General features: G+C 58.2%; 2 protein-coding genes and 1 long non-coding RNA gene across 3 annotated transcripts in view; 1 reads left to right on the forward strand and 2 right to left on the reverse strand.

Annotated features, from left to right (window-relative positions):
* Positions 1–18,152, forward strand: part of HUWE1 (HECT, UBA and WWE domain containing E3 ubiquitin protein ligase 1) — a 171,949-nt gene that overhangs the window by 133,428 nt on the left and 20,369 nt on the right.
* Positions 1,080–3,346, reverse strand: LOC127036487 (uncharacterized). Its single transcript, XR_007770137.1, has 2 exons — positions 2,945–3,346; positions 1,080–2,824 (listed from the first exon to the last, which is right to left on the reverse strand). It is a non-coding gene; the product is annotated as an uncharacterized LOC127036487 (long non-coding RNA).
* On the reverse strand, positions 3,837–16,525 carry LOC127036383 (serine/threonine-protein kinase WNK3-like). Its single transcript, XM_050927221.1, has 11 exons — positions 16,445–16,525; positions 16,301–16,348; positions 15,571–15,666; positions 14,161–14,918; positions 12,657–12,747; positions 12,077–12,186; positions 10,531–10,985; positions 9,177–9,388; positions 7,863–7,964; positions 6,010–6,209; positions 3,837–5,537 (listed from the first exon to the last, which is right to left on the reverse strand). The coding sequence occupies exons 2-11, from the start codon at positions 16,326–16,328 to the stop codon at positions 5,208–5,210; spliced, it is 2,382 nt and encodes a 793-aa protein (XP_050783178.1). The 5' UTR covers positions 16,329–16,348; positions 16,445–16,525; the 3' UTR covers positions 3,837–5,207.

Raw genomic sequence — 18,152 nt, forward strand, 5'->3', positions numbered from 1 at the left:
TCATGGGAGTTGTAGTCCTTTCCTTAGGAGAGCCCCGTTAGCACTGAGGGAGCGGGAGGGCTCGGACTACGATTCCCGGCAGCCCGAGCGAGGCCCCTTTCCACCTATTCTCCGCCATGGTGTCCGGTGCATCAAGCAAGGAGGTGTATGGCCTCATGGGAGTTGTAGTGCCCGGCTCCCAGGCTGCCGTGAGCCCTAAGGTCGCCATCTTGCCGGACGCCGCGTCTCTCCCAAGCGATCATGGGAGTTGTAGTGGGGCTCTCCGAACGCCATCTTGCCCGTTGCAAAGCCTCATAGGAGGTGTAGTCCCAACGGCCATTGCTGACCTCAGTGACCTTTGCCCACCCTGCTTTCTAGCCATTGGGCTTGCTGGCAGCTGTAGTCCACTAGCCTCCCCACCCGTCTCTGACAGTTCAGTAACCTCTCTACCCACAGTGCTGTGGGAAAGGAATTATATTACCCAGAATCCTCTCTGGGGGCAGGGCAAGGGGATCATTGGCGTTACCCAGAATCCTCTCTGGGGACAGGGGGAGGGGCCTCATTGACATTACCCAGAATCCTCTCTGGGGACAGGGGGAGGGGCCTCATTGACATTACCCAGAATCCTCTCTGGGGACAGGGGGAGGGGCCTCATTGACATTACCCAGAATCCTCTCTGGGGACAGGGGGTGGGGCCTCATTGACGTTACCCAGAATCCTCTCTGGGAAAGCAGGGGTCTCGCTTTGGGCGCCTCAGGCTGGGCTCACAAGGCCGCTCTGCACCAGCTCAACGCTTGGCCCCGTAGCGAAGCTGGAGGGATGGGGCTGCCCCCCTGTGCTTCACAACGAGCTGCGTCCGCGTTACAAGTGAGTCCTGCCCGGCTCAGCTGAAGTCCGTGAGCTGGGCGGATTATTTTCCCACGTGCTCAAGCTCACACTAGAACCCTCAGGTCTGTTCACCTTGGTCAGGGGAGAGGGTGTGCGCAGGAAGTGGAGAATGTTTTCCCCGTGTCCCCTCCCTCCCGCTCCCCCAACCCACACACTCCCGCCTGCTCCTGGGATGAATTGGAGATTTATAAACACCAAAAAGAAACAAAATATTAAAAAACGAAAATCCAAATGTATTTCAGGTTAACAGTTTTCACCAAACATTTCACCTTTACAGAGTAAGACCGTGTAAAATGAAGGACAGACACAGACTGCTGGGTTTCAGAAACAAAACAGCCCAGAATGCATCATTTTAACGACTTTTAAATAAAACACCTTAAAGGGATGTTAAGAATCACGCCCCGCAGAACAATGCCAGCGGCTTGGCTTATTGTGATGGCTTAATTGGGGACACAAATAATTCATGAGGGATGCTTCTGTCGACAAAACAAGCTTTCAAAATTGTTGCTACTGAAAGGCAGATCGGTGCTCCAGCTTTCACATGCTTCACCAAAGATCCCAAGTCAACTGTGCACTGTCTAAATCAGGGGTCCCCAATGCGGTGCCCGCAGGTGCCATGGCACCCGCGGGGGCATCTAAAAGTGCCCACGTCCTGGCCAATGGTCAAGCATCTGCTGAAATGCCGCAGAAATGCCGCAGAACTTCGGCGAGATTTCAGCAGGTGCTCCACCACCACCATGGTCCTTCATCTGGCGCTTGCTGGACGAAAAGGTTGGAGACCACTGGTCTAAATCATAGTTTCGTTCATCCAGCTGAATTCAAGGGGAGGATCAGCCACTCAAGAGAGCGAATACACAAATAATTAACTCAGAAAACGGAAGATCAACTGTCACTTTGAATCCATAACACAAAGGGTGGAAATAAAGCAACAGCGGGAAATTGGAGGCTGGATTAAAACAGCACTAAAAAAATAATGAGGTAGATAAACCCAAGAGCAAACGTAAAAAGTGCCAGGTTCAGCAGACTGTCTCCCAAACCAGCCTGTATTAAAACGATACATTCGTTACAGTGGAGGACGACCCTGGTGGACTTCCACCTGAAAGAGTCACAGCAGGAAAATTAAAAAAGTCTCTTTTAAAAAAAAAATTCACATTTGTTTATCACCTTCAAATCCTTCATGCTGGACAGAAACTAAAAATGCCCCGTGGGACCTGGCGAGCTCCTCGTTACGTTACAGCAAACGAAGATAGGAACCATTAAATACAGACCAAGCGCTGCCACTGACTCTTTTGGGGGGTGGGGGCGCGGTTTGGTTTGTTATCAGAGACAGCGTCTACGCCTAGCGTGCTGCTCAGACACTTCATGACAGGGAGGATACGTCTGGCGGGACTGCAGTCTTCCAAGGACTGTCATTTGCCCTAGGAAACAGACACAAGGGACTGGGCCATACAGACACAGGCGTTTTCCCACTCTAAGTGCAGTCATTTCTGCTGTCGGGCCTGATCTGTGACACCCTTGCCTGCTGCTGTTTAAAACCTTCCTGAGTCAAAGCTAGATTCCCAGTGTCACTAAGGGTTTGTCTTCCCAATTAACTGTCCCTGTCCCTGATTACTCACACACTTCAACCTGTGCTTTGCTGGATCAGGGCCAGAGCACTCAGAAATTAGCAGGGTCAAAGCCAAAAGCATCCTCCACACCTGATTGTATACCACTCTAGCTGTGTCAGTTACAGATACAAGCCCAGTCCCACCCCTCCTGCAGACACGGTTCTCCTCTTCCTACCAGGGAACAGGCGCAAGTACCAACAGGCGCACGCTAAGCTGTGCTTTCGCTCTAGCTGTGTCAGTTACAGATACTAACCCAGTCCCACCTCTCCTGCAGACACGGTTCTCCTCTTCCTACCAGGGAACAGGCGCAAGTACCAACAGGCGCACGCTAAGCTGTGCTTTCGCTCTAGCTGTGTCAGTTACAGATACAAGCCCAGTCCCACCCCTCCTGCAGACACGGCTCTTCTCTTCCTACCAGGGAACAGGCACAAGTACCAACAGGCGCACGCTAAGCTGTGCTTTCACTCTACCTGCATAGCGCTCGAATTTCTGTCAGGTTTTGGTGTCAATTACAATCAGGTCCCAGAGCTAATTCAGAGTCTTAGGCCTGGGTGTACGGAAAATCCCTCCTGCTGCAGCCTTAAAGAGCAGACAAGACCTTGATTTCCCCTCCCAACGGAAAACCAAGAGCTGTTTCACAGATCTGTGCTTTGGGGAAAGGAAGAAAACTAAGGCCAAGCACCTCCCATTCTCCTCCAAGGGGAAAACAAAACCTGGTTTCAGAGTCCAAGTGGCTGCACCGTTTGAGCCTTGTTTTTAACGGCGTGAACACAACCAGCCTAGAAACAACTGAAACGTCTTAAACGCAGTGAGCTGAGAAATGCTGTTCTCAGGTCTTCACAAACTCCACTCGCTTTCTGCGTGTGGGTGTGTTTTCTGCACGTTTGCTATAAAAAACTGGTGTCAAGTCACCCTCGGATGCGTGGCCCCTCCCAGGAAAACTGTGACCCAAATCCTAGGAGACAGCAGAGCTAAGGCAATGCAAGTGGCTGCAGGCAGACGAGGTAGGGGGCAGCATCGAATGGGGCTGCGTTTGCACCGCTTCTAATGCTGCTCTAAGCGGGGTTTCAGGGTGGAGCAGAAGCATTTGGCACACCTGGGAAGTTCCTATCTGACAAAGGGCCCAGCCTTGGAAGATCCAACGGACTCGAAAGCCACCTGGCAAAGAAATGTCTGTTTGAAACTCAGGACGCAGAAAGGCCACGAGACAGCAACGCCGAGGGGAATCGGGATGCATTTTGGCAAGTCCCTGTTCCTACCACAAACCTAACCCAACCCCACGGGCTAACATCCTCACAAAGAAGACAAGGAATTGAAGCCAAGCTGGGCGCCGGTGAGAGGGAGAAACAGGAAGTGCTGCACTTCACATTAGCCTCAACTAGTCTCTTACTGTGAAAGCTCCCTCCTAGCACAGCCACGGCAGGGCTGCAATCGGGACATGCTAGTCTACAACCCCAGGCCTCGGAGGCAGGCTGCAAAGGCAAAGAACAGTAAAAAGAAACAGACTCACTGAAGGTGAGCAGTTTCGAACGTTCTCCAAATCATGAAGTGAAGTCGAGTGTGTGCGGGACCCCAATGTTGTTCAGGTTGCTGGACTTAAGGTTTCAGAGCCCAAAAGGGGTCAGATATGAGCTATTAGAGCAAAGCCGGGATGACGTGGGATGAAATTTTCCGAAGTGCCAATTTCAAAAGAGACATAGGAGCTGATTTTCAAAGGTATTTAGGAGTGTAGAGATGCAAACAGCCAGCTACCGGCACAGTCACAAAGCAAGTTAGGCAGCTAAATTTGATTGAAATCAATGAGTGAAGCCGCTGAACTGTTTCAACCTCTGAAAATCCAGAAAAGTCCCTTTCGAAAATAGGACTTGAGGCAGTATTTTCAAATGTGCCTAAGACAGAAAAACATTGGAAGCTGGTGCTTCCAAAAGGCAGGCTTTTCCAAACAAGGGCAGCTGCAAAAACACAGGGGTTGGGTAGGGCCCAATTCACTGTGTTTGCTCCCAAATTCCCTACAGCACCAAGGTGCACACCACCCTGTTGCCGTGTCTAATTTTGCACCTCCAAATCTGTGTCCCACATGGGTGACCGAGATCCGAAGAGATTTAAAACAGCCCCCTCCCAGCAACTCCCGCCACTCTGCAAAAATAACCAAACCAGAACTCGTTTCAACAGGAAACACACAACTCCCCAAGCATCTCTCAGCTGCCCAAATCAGTGTGCGTGTGAGGAACAAGGAAATAGCAGCTGGCTTTGCACAGAGCTGCCCTGAATTCCTGACCCAGCGAGATCAAGGAAACCCTTTCTCGGTCCCCAACGCTCCTGGCTCAGGCTCAGAAGGTCTTTAGAACTCGGCAGAAGCGAGCTGCACTGATCAAAACTTCCCGGCCGCGGCTCAAACCGCCGTGAGTTCTAGGAGCACTTTTTCCATCAACTAACTTAAGAACCAAATCAGAAACTCCTCCCCACCATGACGTCTGCCATTGAAAAGATGCAGGCAGCTTCTCTGCCAGAGGGGGGAAATGGAGGTTTCTTTTTGAAGCCATCACATCTCGGGGGCATGAGACGCAGGAGCCGAAGTCTCCAAAGCTGGTTACAAAATTCAAATCAAATCAAGTATTCCGGGAGGATAGGAACCGCGCCCGAGCCAAATCGCCTCCGCTGGCAGACTGGGCGTCTCCACATGGTTTGCAGGCCACAACGGGGGATTTCTGCCTCCAGCTGCCTGCTCCGGCTTCATTTGGGACCAGGCGGGATGGTAGCTGGGTTAGGGACCGGGGAGGCTGGGAATCCCAGCATGCTGCCCCCTGGCTGGAAGGGTCCGACAGGTGGGGAGGGGACAACCACTGACTGCTGAGCCATCCCCGAAATGCCCACCCACTGCATTGGGTAAGCCGCCCCTGCCATGGCATTGTACTGGCAGACGTGGGGTACTCCATAGGGTGGCAGGACGCTGGAGAAAGCCGGGAGGGCCAGTCCGGGGGGCAAGGAGGCCGGCACAGTCCCGTGGATCTGGGAGAGGGAGGAAATCCAGGTGGAGCTGTAGCCCACGGACGCTGACGTGTTCTACGAGGGGGGAGTGAAGAGAGAGCAGTCAGGTGGGTCAGCAAATTCCGCCCCTGCCCCCCTCGCAGTGCCAGAGAGGGAACCCAGGAGTCCAGGCACCCAGCTGCCCCCCTCTAAGCACTAGGTGTCACTCCCCTCCCTGAACCAGGGACAGAGCTCCCAGCCCCCGCTGCTCTAACCACCAGCCCCCACTCCCCTCCCAGAGCCAGGGAGATAACCCAGGAGTCCTGGCTCCCATCCCCCCCTGCTCTAACCACCAGCCCCCACTCCCCTCCCAGAGCCAGGGAGATAACCCAGGAGTCCTGGCTCCCATCCCCCTCTGCTCTAACCACCAGCCCCCACTCCCCTCCCAGAGCTAGGGAGAGAACCCAGGAGTCCTGGCTCCCATCCTCCCCTGCTCTAACCACCAGCCCCTACTCCCCTCCCAAAGCCGGGGAGAGAACCCAGGAGTCCTGGCCCCCAGCCCCCCCACCTCGCAGGCTTTGCTCCAGCTGTCCCCGTCCAGCCGGTGCTGGCTCTGTTTGAGCTGGTTCAGGCTGGGTTTCAGGAGGGCGTTCCCGACCGCCTCCTTAGTCCAGTCGTCCACCAGCTTGTGCAGGTCATCGGTGAACATCCCCTTCTTGCTGGCTGGGGACTGCTGGCAGGAGGCAGCGCGGCCGCCGCACAGCTGCTCTGTCGGGGAGAGGGGCAGAGGGGGGTTAGGGGGCAGGGGCGGGGCACACATGGCTCCCCCTGCTGGCCACAACAGTGACCCCACAGCGAGCCCACGGGCCCACTGCCCAGGGGAAATTAGCCAACTAGACGCCAGCCGAGTACGTGGCCCTCACGCTCCCTGGAGACCGGGGCCAGCCCCTGTCCTACAGGGTGGCAAAGTGAGGCGGGACGGAGAGGTGAGCTGGTATCCACCCATCCGTCCATCCCCGTCGGCACCGCTCCATCCATCCGTCCGTCCCCCCCACATCGGCACTCCTCCGTCCGTCCACATCCCCACCCATGCCCCTCTGTCCGTCCTTCCGTCCCCCCCACATCGGCACTCCTCCATCCGTCCACATCCCCACCCATGCCCCTCTGTCCATCTGTCCCCCCACATCGGCACTCCTCTGTTCATCCATCCACATCCAAACTCCTCTGTCTGTCCTTCCGTTCCTGCACACCACCCTCCCTCTCTCCATCCCCACACACCTCTGTATCCACCCCCTCCTTCTTCCCCATCCCTCCCTCCCTCCACACATACCCCTTCCATCCCCCCGCCACCCCCCTTCCATCTCTCCATCCCCATCCAATAGCGAGGTCCCAAGCACTCAGAGGGAAGCTCTCTGCAGGGGCAGGGATTGTCACCCCAGGAGGTACCGTAATACGCCTAATAGACACTGTACAGCACAGGGTGGGGTTATGGTCTGTGGCTGGGGTGCCGTAATACATCTAATAGTCACTGTACAGCACCCGGCACGGTGGGGTTATGGTCTGTGGCTGGGGTGCTTAGGAGGTACTGTAATACATCTAATAGTCACTGTACAGCACCCGGCACGGTGGGGTTATGGTCTGTGGCTGGGGTGCTTAGGAGGTACTGTAATACATCTAATAGTCACTGTACAGCACCCGGTGCAGGCGATCAATGCGCTGCCATGGCACGGTCCTAGGGGGTCTCATGCTCAAACAGCGGCTCAGCCCCACTTTAAATTAATGCCTCTGGGCTCGGCGCCAGGTGGATCTCCCCAGACTCGGTGCCAGGCAGAAATCATTGGGCAGATCTCCCCAGGCTCGGCACCGGGTGGAACTCACCAGGCTGGGTGAGGGCCAGACCGTATCATCCACCGTGCACGCCTAGGCTTGCACACCAGGAGCCTGGCAGGCGGCCCCGAGGCAAGGCAGCGCAGCGGATAAGTACAGGGTGGAGGGCCAGACGTGCCCCCGAGCCTGAAACAATGGGGCTCTGAGAAGTGGGTTATACAGAACCAATTGTGGCCAGAGAAGCAGATTAGACCCAAGAGGGGCCAGAGGAGTAATTTGGACAGACAGACCAAACCCCCGAGTCAGGCTAACCCAGAGCAGCCTAGTGGGGTCTCTTCATAAGGGCTCCTAGCTCACACAAAGCGCTTTCCATGTATACGTCTCAACATGCTTTACAAAGGGGCGCCAGTATCACAGATGGGGAAACCGAGGCACAGGGCGGGGCCGAGTGACTCATCTGAGGAGCTGGGAACAGAACCCAGGTCTCCCAAATCCTAATCTGGCGCTTTAATCCTTAGCCCAAGCTGCCTCCTCCCTGGGCTGTCTGCGTGGGAACTGGCTAAATGCCTCTCCTTCTCCGGGGCGCAGAGATACCTGGGCTGGGCTCCCCTGGGGCACAGCTCTGATGCAGCAGGCGGGCCTGGATGCTCAGCTGATAGTCAATCATGGAGGCGGCAGTGGTCGTGCAGCAGCACTCTGTGCGTACGGGAGGGATGGAGTTAAAAATCAAGACGTAACCCTCTTGCTTTCCAACCTACATGCCACCAACCCAGGGCTACAGCCTAATCTGGGGGGTCAGTCACCCCCACTCCCTGTCACGGAGTCCCCGGGCGCTGCTCTGGAACTGCTCCCCACCAGCCAGGCAGGACTCTGGGAGCCTCCTCTCCCTTGGAGCAGACTGTCTCCAGGGCAAGAAGCTCACACAGCTTCACCTCCTGGGTCTCTCCTTGGAGCATTCAGCATCCTCTGCCCCTCCATGCGCTTCCCACAGCGAGTCCCCCCAGGCGGGGTCCTGCAGGGGCCAGAGGGCCCTGCACCCCCACTGCACAGCCAGACGTCACTCTCAGCCAGCCAGTGACACAGAGGTTTATTCGATGACAGGAACAGGGTCTAACACAGAGCTTGTAGGTACAGAGAACCGGACCTCTCAGCCGGGTGCATTCTGGGGAGCACGTCTGCCCTCATTCCTTGTCCCCAGCCAGCCCCAAACTGAAACCCCCTCCAGCCCCTCCTCTCTGTGCTTTGTCTCTTTCCCGGGCCAGGAGGTCACCTGATCTCTTAATTCACCTTTAGCATCCCCTTGCAGTGGGGAAGGGCCCAGGCCATTTGTTGCCAGGATACAGCGTGTCGGCCATTTATGCACACTGGAGACTTAAGAAATGCATGGGGAAACTGAGGGACCCACACAGTATTCAGAGAAAACATTCAGAACAGTCCCACTTCGTCACCCCACCCCATCCAAAGTAAGTAACCCCCTCAGGGCAGCTGGCCCTGCTGGGGTCACCATGGGCAAGTCACGGCCTTTCTGTCCCTCAGTTTGTTCAGCTGTAAAATGGGTACACGTATAGCAACAACGGTCCCTTCTGCTCTGAAATCCACGCACCTCAGTAGGAGCCAGGGGCCACTGTTCACAGGTTTGGCTCGCATCAACTTTCAGCCCTGGCCTGGCGGGAGCCCCAAGAGCCCGTAACCAATATCTGTTCCCCACGTAGGCGGCATCGAGGCAGAGGGATCAAGCTCCTGGAGTCTCTCCCACTAAAGCCTCGTTTCCAACTCTCCGATCATCCCCAAGGCTTGTTTCTGGCTGCTCCCCCGTGCGACACCCATTCCCTTGTGATCTCCACCCCCCGGAAGGCCAGAAGGGACAGAGGCAGCCCCATGCCAGCCAGGGCTCGTTTCCTGCCTTACCGGTAGTGACAATACAGTTCTCGGAGTGCGTCAGGACTTGGGGCCGGCTGCGCAGTTTGCTTTTGAAGGAGCGAGGCCGGCGGGGGGAGGCGGGCTGCAGGGCCAGCTCCGCCAGCTCGGGCTTGCTGTCTTTGAGGGCATGCAGGCGTGTGTACAGCTCCTGCAGCTCCCGGCTCTGCTGGGCCTGGAGCGTCACCACCTCCTGGACGTGTCTGCGGGGCAGGAAAAGCCATCAGCACGGCGTCCCCCAACCCAGCAGGGACTGGCGCTGCTCCATGAGGGAGACCTGGGTTCTCCCCCCGGCTCTGGGAGGGGAGTGAGGGCTGGTGGTTAGAGCAGAGGAGACTGGGAGCCTGGATTCTTGGGTTCTCTCTCCAGGCCTGGGAAGGGAGTGGGGGCTAGTGGTTAGAGCAGGGGAGACTGGGAGACAGGGCTCCTGGGTGAACGCCTGGCTCTGGGAGCGGAGTGGGGTCTAGTGGTTACAGCGGGGGCGCTGTGAGCCAGGACTCCTGGGTTCTCTCCCCAGCTCTGGGACCGGAGTGGGGTCTAGTGGTTACAGCGGGAGGGCTAGGAGCCAGGACTCCTGGGTTCTCCCCCTGGCTCTGGGAGGGGAGTGGGTCTATTGGTTAGAGCGGGGGAGCTGGGAGCCAGGACTCCTGGGTTCTCCCCCCGGCTCTGGGAGGGGAGTGGGGTCTAGTGGTTAGAGCGGGGGAGCTGGGAGCCAGGACTCCTGGGTTCTCCCCCTGGCTCTGAGAGGGGAGTGGGGTCTAGTGGTTAGAGCAGGGGGGGCTGGGAGCCAGGACTCCTGGGTTCTCCCCCTGGCTCTGGGAGGGGAGTGAGGTCTAGTGGTTAGAGCAGGGGGGGCTGAGAGCCAGGACTCTTGGGTTCTGTTCTTGGCTCTGTCACTTCCCCGGCCTATGCTCTGTTTCCCCTTGTCTGTCCAGCATATTTAGACCGAGCTCTTGACCCACTCTAGGTGTCGCGCCCGTCCAGCCCAGCGGGACCCCAATCCTGACCTCTAGGCATTAGAGGAAAAACAAGGAACGGTCCTGCCAATATGCTCCTGGCTGGCTCTGAAAGGACAAGGCAGGACTGGCCTGAGGCACGCCTGAGTCTGCACAGAACCTGCGCCGATCGCGCCGAGAGGTGTGACGTGACCCTGCCTGAATCTGCCAAGCGGCTGCCCTGTACCTCTCCATCCCAAGCCCCACTGCTTGGGGGGCCTAGCCAGCCCCACCCCAGCTGCAGGCTGGACGTGTGGCAGGAGAAACCCTGGGGAAGGAGAGCCCCGGTCCTGGTGCAGGTTAGGGGAGGTCACAGTGGGGCTGCCCAGGGCCGGAGACGGCCCCCTTACTTCTCCCGCAGCCGCTGCAGCTCCACCTTCAGGTCCTCGTCCTCGAGTTCAGACTCGTCGTCGCTGCTCATGGGCGAGGAGGCCGAGAGGAAGAGGGAGCTGCGGCGCTTGGCCCCGTGGCAGGCGCGGTCCTCGGCCGTCGGGGGGCGCCGCTCCCTGCCGGACCCCAAGATCTTCCCCGACTCCTCAGGGCCCAGCTCGCTGTCGGAGCTGGGCTGCCTCCGGACAGGCCCCTCGGCCCATGGCTCTGTGCTGCTCCCCGTGGCCGACAGCTCCTCTGGCTCCCGCTCCGGGGTGAGGGAAGAGGCGTCCGTCTCACAGGCCGGGCTGGCCCATAGGAGTGACTCTCTTGGTGGGGGGGTGCCTGGATCGTCCGCCTGAGGCTCCTCCAGCCTGGCAGCGTCAGGCCCGGCGTCTGCCACATGCGGAGCTGGCTGCTGCGGCACGGCGGTGACCTGGGACGCACAGGGATAGGCAGGATTAGCTGGGACGGGCAGGCCCCGGCCATGAAGAGGTCATGCCTAGAGGTGATGGGAAGGGCTGGGAGCCAGGACTCCTGGGTTCTCCCCCCGGCCCTGGGAGGATAGCGGGGGCTGATGGGTTAGAGCCGGAGGGGCTGGGAGCCAGGACTCCTGGGTTCTCTCCCTGGCTCTGGGAAGGGAGTGAGGGCTGGTGGTTAGAGCAGCGGGGGCTAAGAGCCAGGACTCCTGGGTTCTCTCCCCAGCTCTGGGAGGGGAGTGGGGGCTGGTGGTTAGAGCAAGGGGCGCTAAGAGCCAGGACTCCTGGTTTCTCTCCCCAGCTCTGGAAGGGGAGGGGGCCCGGTGGTTAGAGCAGCCGGGGCTAAGAGCCAGGACTCCTGGGTTGTCTCCCCAGCTCTGGGAGGGGAGTGGGGGCTGGCGGTTACAGCAGGGGGCGCTAAGAGCCAGGACTCCTGGGTTCTCTCCCCAGCTCTGGGAGGGGAGTGGGGGCTGGTGGTTAGAGCAGCCGGGGCTAAGAGCCAGGACTCCTAGGTTCTCTCCTGGCTTTGGGAGGGGAGTGGGGGCTGGTGGTTAGAGCAGCCGGGGCTAAGAGCCAGGACTCCTGGGTTCTCTCCTGGCTTTGGGAGGGGAGTGGGGGCTGGTGGTTAGAGCAGCGGGGGCTAAGAGCCAGGACTCCTGGGTTCTCTCCTGGCTCTGGGAGGGGAGTGGGGGCTGGTGGTTAGAGCAGCGGGGGCTAAGAGCCAGGACTCCTGGGTTCTCTCCCGGCTCTGGGAGGGGAGTGGGGGCTGGTGGTTAGAGCAGCGGGGGCTGGGTCAGGACTCCTGGGTTCTCTCCCCAGCTCTGGGAGGGGAGTGGGGGCTGGTGGTTACAGCACAGGGCAGGCTGGGTGCCAGGACTCCTGGGTTCTCTCCCGGCTCTGGGAGGGGAGTGGGGGCTGGTAGGTAGAGCAGGGGGTGCTGGGAGCTAGGACTCCTGGGTTCCCTGCTGGCTCTGGGAGGAGAAACGAGGTCCAGCGGGTTAGAGCCAGGGCATGGGGAAGGAGCCAGGCAGTGGCTGGCACAGCCCACCTGGAAGCGGCCTCGCTGATAGGACACCGAAGCCGATCTCCATCTCCCCCTGGCTTCGTTCTCCCTGGCCTGCTTGGCAGCCCCCTCCGTCCTCATCTCCTCTGCCTCTGCTGCCGAGCGGCGCCACAGCCGGCAGGAAAGAAGAGCAGAAAGAGGGGAGGGCATCGCGGGTTGGAACCAGGCCTCGCCTCCCAAGAGTGCCACCGCGTGCGACACCCCGCCCCCGGTGCTAGCCAGTTCGCCCCTGCCACCCCGGCCCGAGACTCACGCTGCTAGGTGGAATGGAGAAGAATGCGGGGGAGCGGGGGGGAGCGCGAGCAAAGGAAAGTGGCGACGGCTGCGGGGTGAAATGACGCGGCTGGACACAAAGGGGCGCGGCGGGGAAAGAAATCATAACGGATGCTTTACCTAGGGTGGAGCCCTGTCTCAAGCACACTACCTTGGCGGACTTTCGCTCTCTTGAAAAAGCTGGTGGATTGCCGGAGCCTGAACGCCCAGCTTTTTAATTTGCGAGTCCAGGATTTCTTGCTAATAGGGTTTTTGAGACTAGGGCAAGTAAAGCTTAGGCCAAAATATCCACCTCCTGTCTGCAGATGAAGGGCTCCGACGCTGGCCACCGCAGCAGGGCAGGCCTCGGGGTTCAGCGGGGAGGAAGGCTCCGGAGACGGCTCCTGCAGGAGACAAAGGGGAGGGAAGGAGAAAAGCGCAGTGCCTGAGTGGGATGGGGCAGCCACAGATTCACAAGGCAAAGGGGGCCCCTGGGAACCCCCCACATCAGACTTCCCTGAAATAACAGCTGGGGGCCCTAGAGAGCTCCCAGGAAACAGCCACCGGGAGCTATTGTCACCAGATGTCCCAGTTTTATAGGGACAGGCCTGACTTTGGGGTCCTTTTCTTGTACAGGCGCCTGTTACTCCTGTCACCCCGTCCCCATTTTTCACACTTGCTCTCTGGTCACCCTATGGAGGCGGGGGGGTTGAGGAGGGAAGGGAGGGCAGAAACCACCATCCTGCCCCAACCCAACTTTCCAAACCGTACCAGGCCCCCTTGCCGATCCACCTCATGCATCTAAAGGACTTTCCAATGGGCTGGCGCATCAGGGGCCCCAATCTCAGCCGAGGGGGGAGTCTGCGTGGCCCCGGCACTACAGGAACCCAAATCTCGGCCGGAGGAGGAGTCTGCGTGACCCCCGGCACTACAGGAACCCAAATCTCGGCCGGAGGAGGAGTCTGCGTGACCCCCAGCACTACAGGAACCCCAATCTCGGCTGGGAGAGGAGTCTGCGTGACCCCCAGCACTACAGGAACCCCAATCTCGGCCGGAGGAGGAGTCTGCGTGACCCCCAGCACTACAGGAACCCCAATCTCGGCCAGGGCAGGGGTCTGCGTGACCCCCAGCACTACAGGAACCCCAATCTCGGCCGGAGGAGGAGTCTGCGTGGCCCCCGGCACTACAGGAACCCCAATCTCGGCCGGAGGAGGAGTCTGCGTGACCCCCAGCACTACAGGAACCCCAATCTCGACCAGGGGAGGGGTCTGCCTGGCCCTCAGCACTACATGAACCCCAATCTCGGCCGGAGGAGGAGTCTGCGTGACCCCCAGCACTACAGGAACCCCAATCTCGGCTGGGGAAGGAGTCTGCGTGGCCCCTGGCACTACAGGAACCCCAATCTCGGCCAGGGCAGGGGTCTGCGTGACCCCCAGCACTACAGGAACCCCAATCTCGGCTGGGGAAGGAGTCTGCGTGGCCCCCAGCACTACAGGAACCCCAATCTCGACCAGGGGAGGGGTCTGCGCAGCCCCTGGCAAAAGGGGACCCCGATTTCGGCTGGAGGAGGGGTCTGCGCAGCCCTTGGCAAAAGGGGACCCCAATCTTGGCCGGGGGAGGGGTATGTGTGGCCCCCGGCACTACAAGGACCCCGATCTCAGCCGGGGGAGGGGTCTGTGCACCGCCCGGCACTACAGGGGCCCCGATCTCAGCAGGAGGGGTCAGAACACCTGGATCCCACCCCCCAGGGCCAGCGTTGTGTCCTGGGTGCCGTAATTAGAACCATACCCGTCGGCCCCCCACGCCCCCATACTCACAAGCAGACAGAGTTCCCTGGGTGCGACCGTGATGACGTCGGGGTCCTGTCTCACCGCTGGCGAGCCAGCAGGCTGGCTGGCAGGCTCGGGGGGGGGCAGCGGAGACCCCTCGGAGATGTCAGTTCCCTGGGACTCCGCTGGGCTCCCTAGTGCTCCCAGGGAGGGGCTAGCAGCTGGCGCTTCTGGCCCGGCACAGGACAGCGTATCCTCGGCCGAGGAGAGCGGGGACTCTGTGCTCTGCGTGTCCTTCTGGCTCTCAGAGTAGCTGTGCTCTTGGTAGAGCAGCGTCCTTAGCTTCTCATCCAGGGTTTTGATTCGGTTGTCGACAAAATCCATCTTGGGCGGCCCCTCGCCGTCAGATTCTGGCACCGAGGGGGGCAGCGGGGCCGGTTCTGAGCCGGGCGTCTGCACCTGCCCGGCCTTGGAGCTTGGAGAGGCGTCTCCTTGCAGAAGCTGCTGGGACTGGTACTCGGACGCCGGGACCTCAGTCAGGAGGGGCGGCTCGCCAGCGGGGGCCACCGCCAAGCTGACAGGGCCGTCACCAGGCTGTGGGGCAGGGGGCTCTCCTGTCTCCGGCCCGGCCCAGCTGTCATTGGGAGGGAGAGATGCTGGCTTCTCTGTGTCTCCTTCCACCAGCCATTCAGGTTTCGAGCCAGGGCATTCCAGTGCCGCGCTGTCCTTTGGGCTGGCATTGGGACCCTGGCTCTCAGCAGCCAGTGTTCCACCCTGGGGGCACGTCTCCTTAGCGTTCTCCTTGTCTGGACATGAAACAACCGCCGGGGGGAAATGTTACACCCCGACCGAGACGCTGAGCAGGGACCTCGGCCCCTGGCAGTATAGACAGTTGTGGGGGGCTCCCCAAGCAAAGGGCCTAAGAGGGAGGGCCTGGAAGATGAAGGGAGCTGCTGGGAATTTCTGCGGCCAAAGGATCTTCACAGAGACCCAGTTCTCAGCAGACTCAGGCTGTGTGACTATCAGTGATACTAACAGCAGTTCACACCTCTCTGAGCGACTGGCTCAGGCTCTCTGCAGACTCAGGCAAGATCACCAAGTCAGGTCACATTCAGGGCGATTCCCCCTTCTCAGAGCAACTGGCTCTCGACCCTAAATCTGGCGATCACTTTCACCATGAGCAGGGGAGGAAGACTCACCGGCCAGGCATGCAGACGGAGGAGTCTCTGGACTGTCTCAGAGCTTTAGCCCACTCTCTCCAGTGCCTCGTCTTACCCCAGCTGAGACCAGGATCCCAGCCTGGGCCCTCCACAGAAGCCCTACTGCGTGGGCTACAAAGGCTTGTGCCAAAGCTAAGAGAAAGCCTCTGGCTGGTTTTAACTCAGGCCTTGGCTCTATATTGTTCGGTTCCCTCTGCTCTCTGACCTCCCGTCACCCATGGTGGAAGTCTCTGCTCACCGGTAGCAGCCGGCGTCTGCCCCTCTCTGTTCCTTATTGTCTGATTGATGCAGAATCGCCAGCGGCCGACCGGAGAGGACTGCGGGGCGCACTCGCCTGGGGAAAGATGACAGGGAAAGCAGCTTGTACCTACCAGCAGCTAAGTCACTAGTGGAAGTCTAGTGCGTTTCTGTCCTAGCTAATCGGCTGGCCGAAGCACACCTCACCGCCTCCCACTCTGTGGGTCTGTTCGGCTGCCTTGGAAATATCAGCTGCGTGGGTCGGGCACGGCGAATGGCTCATGTACGCAGGGCAGGGGGATGCCGAGGCGAAGCTAACTGCTCAATTCGCCCGGACGGACTGGTTTGAATAACACATGCAGTTGCTGTGTAGGACGACGGCGCTGTTTTGTACCGTGCTGAAGGACAGACTTAAAAGGAAGTGAATTCAAACAATGAAATACACGACAATGTCCCTGTAGAGTGAAAAACAAGGACCTCTCTCCATTAACAGAGTCACAGATTCATATGTTCCAAGACCAGAAGGGAGCGTTGTGATCATTCCACCTGCCCCCTGCAGAGCACAGGCCGGAGAACAGCCCCAGAAAAATTCCTAGGGCAAATCTTTTAGGAAAACATCCCCTCTTGATTTAACCAGGGTCAGTGATGGAGAATCCGCCATGACCCTTGGGAGATGGTGGCAGTGGTTAAGCCAACACCCCTGTGTTTCAAGGTTCTTTAAAGGTACTTACTGCCGGTCTGAGCAGAGGCAGGGTTCATCTGAACTTGCTCGGACGACCCTGTCTGAATTAAAAACCGACAGGTCGATAAACAAAGAAGCTTCTGAGGTGCCCACATAGCCAGGAGACATGCCCGAGATAAAGCACCGTTCTTACTTGGCTGCTATTGGACTCTGAGGGAACGGAATCGTTGCCAGATGCTCGCTCTTCCACCGGCAGGCTTCGGAGGATCTCCTGAGCTTGGCACACGATGGCTCTCAGCTCCTCCACAAACTTCTCCTTCTCGCTCTCCAGCACAAAGTTATCTTCCACCTGATTGGGGGGAACCAACACCCAACAGCTCAATCAGCGTTTCCCAAAGCATGGGACTCAGCAGCCAGGGGATTGGACAAGTACCCAAATCGTTCAACAGATTTTCAGCTTTCGCTTATTACAAAAGGAAGTGTCTCTAGCTCGTATTGCTGCAAAGGAATCTTGGAGAACATGCCCCAAGCCTGCCTTACCCAACAATGCTTGCCCGAGTGTGCAGAGAGCCTGAGCCGATTGCTCAGACAGGTGGGAACTGGCCCCTTTAGCGATCTCAGTTGCCCAGTGACAATACCTTGACCCATTTCGCTGCCGGTCCAAGCATGTTAGGAGAGAGAGGAACAGCTCATACTTGAGCAATGCCGTCTGACAGCAGTTTGAAAAGGTGCTGGCTCACCAAAAAAGGAAACAGCCCTGATGTGGCAGGTGAGGAATCATGGGAACTCAGAACTCCAGGGTCCCACAATGCACAGCAAGAGAAGTCCCAGAATGCACAGAGCCCAACAGCGAGGCAAAGCACCATCGGAGACCTGCCTAGAATCCACAGAGTCCAACGACTACCCCCGCCACACACTTCAATTTTGTGAATCTAGCCCTTTAACAACACCCCAAACCGATGATGTCGATTCGCTGACATTTTTCATAATTTTCAGGTTTGTCTTGACCCACCTTTTTGGAACGCGCCAAAACAATCAGCGATATGTAGCGAAACCAAGCCCTAGATGGCTTATCCAAGTCTATGACGGCTCTGGGAACTGAACCATCAGTTCCCAGGCCCTAGGGTGGGGCCCTCATCACCCGCTCCCAAGATCATCTACTCTCCACCATGGAAAATCAGCTCAGGTGTGACACAAAGCCCAGGTGAGCCTCAAAGCTCACAGGCACCACGGCACAATGTACTAAGCTTAGCTTGCGTGGTTTGTTTTATTTGCGCAGTAATCTGCTTTGTTCTGTTTGCTGTCCCTGTAGTTAACAGGTTTATTTCTTATTTCAAAACCCAGTTTGTGCAATTCATATCGGGGGGCGAGAAGCTGTGCATATCTCTCCCCACATCGAGGGAGAGGGTGAATTTTTATGAGCTTGTGCTGTGCAGATCTGTCTATACAGTGCAAGACAATATTATCCTGGGGGTAGTCTCCAGAGGGAAGCTGCACTTGAGTGCTGGGAAATCCCCTAGCTGATTCGGGCGGGCTCAGGGAAACCCCAATATATCAGGTGGCATCTCAGAAGGGGGGGTCCAACCCGCCATAGTAGGCACCAGAACCGGATGCAGTGTTCCAGCAGCGGTCACACCAGGGCCAAATCCGGGCTAAAAGAACCTCTGGGCTCCTATTCGAGATTCCCTGGTTTCTGCCGCCCAGGATCGCATTAGCCCTTTTTGCCCCGGCGTCGCCCTTTCTCCTTCATGAGCCCTGAACGTTTCCCAGAGTCGCTGCTCCCCAGGAGAGGGTCCCAGCAAGCAGGGCTGCAGCTGGAGAAACTCACCATGTAATCAGCAATATCCTCGGGCGCGTCTCCATCGGCATCAAACTTGAAGGTGACCATCTTGTTGTTGTGG

Source organism: Gopherus flavomarginatus, chromosome 18 (genome assembly GCF_025201925.1).
Source record: "Gopherus flavomarginatus isolate rGopFla2 chromosome 18, rGopFla2.mat.asm, whole genome shotgun sequence".
Taxonomy (NCBI): Eukaryota; Metazoa; Chordata; order Testudines; family Testudinidae; genus Gopherus; species Gopherus flavomarginatus.